The 8430-nt window shown below is 38.8% G+C and overlaps 1 protein-coding gene across 1 annotated transcript; it reads right to left on the minus strand.

Moving 5' to 3' along the window:
- Nucleotides 1–1335: 1335 nt before the first annotated feature.
- Nucleotides 1336–7356, minus strand: tp53inp1 (tumor protein p53 inducible nuclear protein 1). The gene is made up of 4 exons (XM_017477645.3): nucleotides 7106–7356; nucleotides 5037–5367; nucleotides 2455–2806; nucleotides 1336–1756 (listed from the first exon to the last, which is right to left on the minus strand). Exons 2-4 carry the CDS (start codon nucleotides 5158–5160, stop codon nucleotides 1504–1506), a joined length of 729 nt encoding a protein of 242 aa, XP_017333134.1. The 5' UTR covers nucleotides 5161–5367; nucleotides 7106–7356; the 3' UTR covers nucleotides 1336–1503.
- Nucleotides 7357–8430: the final 1074 nt, after the last annotated feature.

The raw sequence follows: 8430 nt of genomic DNA on the forward strand, positions 1-8430 counted from the left end.
TAGGACACATTCAACGTGTCTCACCAGTATTTTGTGATTTCTGACAGATCAATGAACACAAATCCAGACAAAATGACAAATCTGAAGAGAAAGAGGAAAAAAAAAAAAAAAAAAAAAAAAAAATTATATATATATATATATATATATATATATATATATATATATATATATATATATATATATATATATATATATATATATATATATATATATATATATATATATATATATATATATATATATATACACATACACACACACACACACACCCAACATGTAAGTTTGTTGCTACATTAGGTTTAAATATTGAACAACTTTTATGTAACTAATGAAACATGAGGCATAAAAGTGAGAAAAAAAACATTTCTGAAAATACATTTTCAGAAAAAGATGAACAGTTTTTACTCACTGTTTGCAGATTTTAACAGTCAAGAGAAAGACTGTTTTCACAGCCCTTATACAAGCTAGCCTTTAGATTTCATTCAGCTTAGTTAAAAGTGATTAATTACAAAATATTTAAACAAGGCAATGTACACAATGACAAATTTGAGAAGTTCTTCAGTATGTACAAATACAATGAATTGTCAAGTAATCTGCATTTTAGTAGAGTACAAGTGACTGCATTGTGACCCTGAGACATGTATGGCAGATTCAAAGCAAACCAACAATAAAACACACAACTGTTTTTATGCACTATAATGGCATACAAAAATGCCTGCTACCATAAAAAAGCTACATACATACCTCACACTGCAGATAACACAACCTCACACAGGTATATACACAATATATGCAAGTTTTTTTTTTGTTCTTTTTAAAAATATTTCAATAGTTTTTTTTTTTAGTTTTTTTTAAATATAAATCTTACATATTTGGAAATTTACTATTAAAGGCTTTTAGTGAAGAGTAATGCTAGACTTAAAATATTGTAGCAAAAGGAATTTTTCTGAAACAGAAAATGCAATCTGTTATAGATTGTGTGCAGTTAGTGATGCAAAAAAAAGAGAAAAATTATAGAAACAGAACATTGTTGCATCTGAAGCAAGTAGACACAGGATGATACAATTCCTGCATGTCCACTAACATACAACATGCAAAATAATAATAATAATAATAATAATAATAATAATAATAACAATAACAACAACAACAATGATGACAAAAACCTACATTCACACTACATGAACCATTGCTCTCTAGCTTGTGACACAATTAAAAATATATTGTCTGCTCCAGGTAGGAGAACCAGAGCTAAACAGAGCTTGATTTGGACATGTGCTCGAGCAGATTGGTACCTGCACTGGAGTAAAGTGACCTATGCTATTGATTCTGAAGGATCCCATTGTGTCTATGTAAGAAATAATAACTCCTAGCATAGAGCTGGGAAAAGAGAATGAGAGAATGAGAGAGAGAGAGAGAGAGAGAGAGAGAGAGAGAGAGAGAGAGCGAAAGAGAGCGAGAGAGAGAGAGAGAATTATTTGGGGGAGCACAGTGGCAATGGTCTCAGTAGTTGTACTGCCTCTGTCCAGGCTGGTGGACATGACCTGCGGTGGATTTGGCCTGCTTGGCTCCCCCATCACGGAGCAGGTTCAGGCGGCGGAGCGCGTTACGGGACAGCTGCTGGCGCTGCACATTGTCCCGAATCCTCTGAGCCAGGCGTCCATTTTTGGCCTGCTCCAGGAAGCTGGCACGTGTGGCAGTGAGAGCGGCTGCATAGCAGCCAGTAGGGTGACTAGATCTGCACTGAACTTCAGACCTGCACAGGGAACAAGAACGCACTATTTACACCAAGCCAGCCATGTTGCATGTTAAATGACTTAATAGTGGACACTTCAAATCATTCTCATTAGTTGAGTAAGAATACGTGCAATTTTGGAGGAAGACTGCCTACGGTACCTTGCATAAGTATTCACTTCCTTGAACTTCTCACATTTCTGTGTAGATTCATTACAGTTAAGTCTGGGGGGGACGACGACGACTAAATTTTCATCAATCAATTTTCAATACTGCTTAGCCTACACAGGGTCATGGGGAGCCCAGAGCCTATCCCAGGAAACTCGGGGCACAAGGCAGGGGACACCCTTAACAGGGTGCCAACCCATCGCACAGCACAACTGTGCATGCATTCACACACTACGGACAATTTGGAAATGCCTACAGTGCATGTCTTTGGACTGGAGGAGGAAACTAGAGTACCTGGAGGAAACCCCTGAAGCATGGGGAGAACATGCAAACTCCGCGCACGCAGGAGATTCGGATTCAAACCGCCGACCTCTGAGGTGCGAGGTAAATGTGCTAACCACTAAGCCACCGTGCCTCTCCCCCAATATATATTTCTACAAAATATAACTAGCTACTGTAATGCAACGAGGAACTACATTGAACTTTCTAGCTAGCTATGTTAGTCAGCTCAATCTTCAAAAAGCCTGAAAGATGATAAACAGTTAGTGTTACCTGAGGATGCAGGGTTCACAGGAGTTTTCCTTCAGCTGGCGGTGGGGTGAGCTATGCACAGCATAGACAGACATGCTGGGGTGCTCAATGAGCAGATTCTCCAGAGGACTGGTCTCCAGAAGAACTGGACCTCTTCCTCCAGCTGTGAAGCATGGCGGTGGTGTGATAAACCAGCTCTCCTCCAGACCACACTCTGCATCCAGGCGCAAGAACCCTTGGTCATCAGGGTCCGTATCGGCTGCTGAGTCCAGAGAGGAGCAGGAGGAGCAGCGCAGAGGGCAGTCAGGAGCATCTATGTTCTCCGAGCAGACCTCTATCAACTCATCCTCACAGGCACTGGTGCATGCTTCAGCTAGAGGATCACACAGTAGAGATCAATATTTATGCTCTTCAACAAAGATCTTTATAAAGAAATAAAAAGAAGCAAGCATGCCAAAACACTCAATTAAGGAAGAGGATTTATGAAATATCCTACCAAAAAAAAAGAAAACAAACCAAATAAAGCCAAACCAGACATTAGTGTTTTGTCAGCAACCCTAGCACAGAGGCATGTTTTCATAGTTCAATGCTATTTTTGATCTTGGCAGCTATTGGTGTAAACAATGGGAACCTGATAAGGTGCCTTACATGACATTACCCATAGAGGGCACAAGGCACAGGGCACCCAAGATCAGTCAAACAATAATGGCTTTTAGCAAAATATATCTGTCGAGCAATCCTATTACAAGAGTGGAAAATAGAAATGAAGAAAACTAAATAACAGAAACGAATTAAGGTCAGGTTTTTTCATTTTCTGAAAAGCCATTCATGTATCTTACAGAGTAATATGCCATAATGTCAAGATTGCATTGAGACATTATCAATAAAAGTTTCATTAAAGCATTCTGTTACAGTGGTCCAACCTGGAAAGCCAGTTAATGCTCACAGTCCAGTAGTTGTTTTTGTAGAGGCAAACAATGGGGTGATTGGAGCAAATAAGCTGGTATTTCTTATTGATTTTGCTAGGTATGCAACCTCAATAATGAATGGTGCCTAGATAGACAGCTCAACTGTTTATCCTTCATCTCCATACTATTACTCAGATATATGGTGTGTACCCATGGACTATAGGATTGCTTATTCTTGGCTCTAATGGCATGCTTTGGTGCACCCTTACTTATGGCCAGGGATCCACCATGAATCTGTTTTCAATCATGCATTGTGGTTTCTCAATGGATTTTCTTTCTCTACTATTGTGAAATTCTGATCCCTCAGTTTAGATTAATTAAACCTATGATTGTTCTTCTGTTCATCTCCCAAGCTATCCATCCTTTCTCAAATTACCCCTTCCATTTCCCCTGATTGTTTTTTTTGCAGGCTGTTTTTCTTGGTTTCCTAAAGGGTCTAAGACTGAACTTGCCAACTGTTTAGGGCTTTTAAAGCCCAGTGAAGCCATCAAATGAACTTGTATTCATTTGTTTTATGTTCTTAAACTACAATAGCTAATAACCACCAGTGATAAACAGTCTGCACTCATCCCTGACTCTATAAAACCAACGAAATCCTATCCTCCCAATCTCATGGACAGACTGAACAATGGCATCTACCAATTTAAGTGCAAACACTGCATGATATCATAGACTACAAAGTCAAAGCCTTGTCTGGGTTTTTATCCTACCCAGCTAATCTGGCAACAAGCCAGTATGTGGTATTACAAATTTACATTTATTCAGTTCTATTTATTCATTTGGCTTACAGGTTTTTCCAATGTAACATACAACTGAAATAGGATACAACCCAAGCGAAGGCAAAAAAAGGCAAACAAGGCAACAAAGCAAAAACAGAAAGCTGTAATTTTTCAGCCAAATAAATAAATAAATAAATAAATAAATAAATAAATAAATGACAGTTCTCACTCATTGAGCATCAGCAACCTTGATTAACAGCCTAACAGTGGCTCTCCTGGGATTTAACACTATATCATTTCAGTCATTAGCACAGAACTGAGCCACCACCGTCTCTTAAAAGTGTCCTGACCTTGGTTATGGGCAAAAAAATTCTATGTGTCACATCTAGGTGCTGTGCACTCACATCTCCCAGCTGGGCCTCAAATCATTAAGGTGAAAGTGACCAAAGCAGTGCTATTTTTACACCAATGATATATTAAGAGGTTTGTTGGCACCAAACACCCCCACCTCAGGGGAGAGACCAGAGCTAGACAGATCTCCTTGCACCTGAAATATTCACACCCTGCATGATGCGAGACACGGCTGTGCAGTCACTTGTGTTGCTTTTTGAATAGCCAGCATATGGCAAGCATCAGGGCTCTTTTTTTATTTCAGCCTAGCTTCATAATGCCACTTGACATCTGCAATATGTCTGTCACTAGCAGGCTAGCACAGCCATGCCATTAGCCAAGGTTAGCTGCGGTCACTGCAGACAAGACTTTCCAATTAACACTGTTTTACAGTGTGCTGGGCCTTTATTTAGTACTAAAAACTACAATCAAGTCTGAAAATGCAAGTCTTTAATATTCAAACTGAAAGATTTATATGGATTATAGATTTACTTTATATGGGAATGGTGTATGGAACCTCACTAACCGAGATAATCAACGAGGATCCAGTCCTCATCATCTTCATTTCTGTTAAAGCCCACATTAGCAGGACATTCACTGGCCTCCTCCAGGGCATCTCCAAACAGGATGCTGGTAAACCTCTGGAACATGGTGCGGGAGCTGGGAGAGGAGGAGGGGGAGGGGGCCAGATCAGTCCTGCTAGTGTCGCTTGAGGATGGGGCTCTTTGGTCATCAGCTGCTATAGCCGCTCACAGAAGCCTTGAGAAAGGTGCTGAAGTGCATGAGTTTCTCCTTCACGTATTAGGAACACTTAAAGCTCAGTCATAGCTTTCACCAGTTGTGCAAAAGTTAAGGCCCTGTGAACAAAACATGGGTGATAGAGAGAAATCGTCCATCATTTCACTGTAGCAGCAGGCAATGAAATTAGAGAAGACAAGAACACATTGTTCGAACAATATTTATTAATCAAGGACAATCAGTATCTTTTATCTGGCATTTTGCACGCAAGAGCTAAAGCTAGCACCTCCAGCGCTTTTATCTGATGAGAGACACCTCAGTATCTCACACCTTCTCGCTGCAGTTGGTTTTGTCTCTACAGGGGTCAGTATATTACATTGCTTTGTTGATAAAGGGGTCAGGACATTGCAGAATCCCAAAAGGAGAGCATCAGCCATGGAAATCTCAAATCTCAAAACACAAAGCCAGAGGAGTTCAGCACTTTTTAAAAAAATACACTACAACTCTAGCTCCTGCATGTGTAGCATATTGGTGACAATAATTCTGACACGTTTCCCTGTACAGAGAAATGACTGGGAAAGAAGTTTGGTTCAAATTTCACTAATGGAAGGTGAACTTGTTTTTCTTTTCTATTTGAAGTACAGGGAAATGAGTTAGAAACTACTGTCTGAGGTAAACACACATGCTACAGAGTGGCAGACATTACACTGAGGAGAAAAAAATAACAGTGGAATACTCCTTTAAACCAAATATTTAAAATAATAATAATAATAATAATAATAATAATAATCTACATATTAAACATACTGAAAGCCCTATAGGAAATCCTGCAACTGAATCATAAAATCCAGTTGTGTTGAGTGCTTGTTTGTTTATTTGTTAGTAATTTAACACCATGCCAGCTACCATGGTGAGAAACAGGTTCAAATGTAGAAAAATATGTAGAATTTACAAACGTTTATTTTTAAAACTATCAAAAAATATCTAAAACCTCACGTCATTAAAAAATCTCTTCATATGAATCAACCGAATAATAATAATAATAATAATAATAAAAGAGTCTCAGAGACGCTTAAACCATCACAATGCCTCAGAAATAGTAGGTGTTAGGTGCAGCATTACACCAGCAGGGGCGCTAGACAACTCATTCTGCTGGACAGCTTTTTGTTCTCGCTGTCCCTCTGTATGTCTCCTCAGGGCCCTTACAGACATCCCTTTTTACGGAATCCTTCACAAAATATACATAAACACACGGCATTATATGGAGCCCCTTTTCGCCATGTCCTCAATCGTTATTAAAAACAACCGCAGTAACCAAGAATGAACAAAGACCACCAGTCAAAGTGAAGTAAATGTTAAACACGACGGATTAGAGAATCCCTCAGCGGGCTTTGGGTATAGAAGTCCCTGTGTGGTTTAAATATGCGTTTTATAATATAAAATAATAATAATAACAATAATAATAAACAATAATAATAATAATAATAATAATAATTATTATTATTATTATTATATATGATGCATCTGTGTTGGGTTAGAGTGTCTGTCGATACACGCAGGGAGAATCCGTACAGAAACTCTACACCACCCGGGCTAGAAAGAGCCACTGCAGGCCTACAGCTGAGTAAAAATAAACAGCCAAATAGGCGGAACACATGTTTTCACATGTTTTGCAACACAAAGGCGAAACATATTTCTCCCCCCACCCCCCGAAGCTTTCAGTAAGAAAGTCTGACTAGGATATACGGCATACGGTTTCAACATAACACTACAAGTACTTTGGTTAACACTTTACACGCACAAGTGATTAAAACTCAACACGTTTTAAACACTTAGAAGTGATCGTCTATAACTCACCTGCGGCACAGAACACAGAACGAGTGTAAACAGGAAAATGGTAACTGTTTCTTAGAATTAAAAAAAAAAAAAAAAAGAACAAAGCAAAACTCAGCTCGCTTTGAAGGTTGAGGTAGAATACGTTATACAATATAAATATATATATATAAATACTTCTTCTCTGAAGAAAACACTATTTTTGTGGACCCTTAAACGCGAGTGTACATCTCTTTCTCTGTGCCTCCGAGGTCTCACTGCTTTCCTTTGTTATTGTTGTGCAAAATGAGCAGCTGGTCGTTGTTGACGTCACTTCGGACAGCCTATGGGACGGGCCTATTTAAACTCGCCTAGCCAATCAGCGGCCGCGCTTAGCTGTGACTGACTGTCACCAACGCACGTGACCAGTCCAAAGAAAAGCAAGACTGGGCAAGTTTGGGAGAACCTCAATGCTCATAATAATTAGTGAAACAGTGGAGTTTGATGTGGTGTTGATATCTAGTGCTTTATGGGTGGACTTTCTTAGTTTGAACGGAAAATACTGCGGGTGGAGGCTAGTCATTTTGCAAAACGCTCTCTGACATCGCACCATCTCATACTGTAGATACATGGTATTGATTTATTAAATAGGTGCATGAATTAATAGGAAAGGTTGGGGCAGCTTCTCTTAGGCTTGTCCCCTGAGAGACAAACGAAAAAGAATGACAACGGACACAGCTGCCCAAGATGTAGCCTAGGTCACCGTTTTGGGGGATGACAAAAGACGTCCTCTCATACAGGTGGATCTAAAGAGCCTGTTATTTAAGAAGTCTATGGAATAACAATAGTAATTCAAATAGGGTGTTAAGATAATTAAATCTCCCAGTCCGGCAAACACAAAGACACCAACATGGACAGCCTGCAAGGCTGGACACTGGAGACTGCAGAATGTGTTTAACAAAATAAATAATAAAATCCCACTATACCTTCATTCTAACTACACTAAATCATCAAACAATGTTAGTAATATTTCACAACCTGGGTACATATGTAATGCATGATTAGTTCATATCTAACGCTATACAATGTAAGGAAATTACAAAGCATAATTAGCATAATACCACATTTACGTTTCTCAACACCAACATTTGAGAATTATTTTGCAGTTTAACAGCACAAGCCAGGATGAATCATTTTACATTATTAATTCACAACACAAATAAGCAAATGATAAAGACAAAGTGTCATACAAACTGAAAAAGACTTGAATACATATAACCAGAGTGGATTATTTAAGGCATTTGTTAATGGGGTGAAGAGTCTTTTAAGGACTTGTTTAGGAGTTTATTGTGGAAGTTATAGAACAATAA

Source organism: Ictalurus punctatus, chromosome 1 (assembly GCF_001660625.3).
Source record: "Ictalurus punctatus breed USDA103 chromosome 1, Coco_2.0, whole genome shotgun sequence".
In the NCBI taxonomy this organism is placed as follows: Eukaryota; Metazoa; Chordata; class Actinopteri; order Siluriformes; family Ictaluridae; genus Ictalurus; species Ictalurus punctatus.

Bases quoted from the DNA above. Each gene is read 5' to 3' on its own strand.
- tp53inp1 (XM_017477645.3), bottom strand. From the start codon at position 5,160: ATGTTCCAGAGGTTTACCAGCATCCTGTTTGGAGATGCCCTGGAGGAG. The intron at 2,807-5,036 runs GTTAGTGAGGTT...GTGATCCTCTAG, and splicing joins GATCCTCGTTGATTATCTCG to CTGAAGCATGCACCAGTGCC. The intron at 1,757-2,454 runs GTAACACTAACT...TTCCCTGTGCAG, and splicing joins TGTGAACCCTGCATCCTCAG to GTCTGAAGTTCAGTGCAGAT.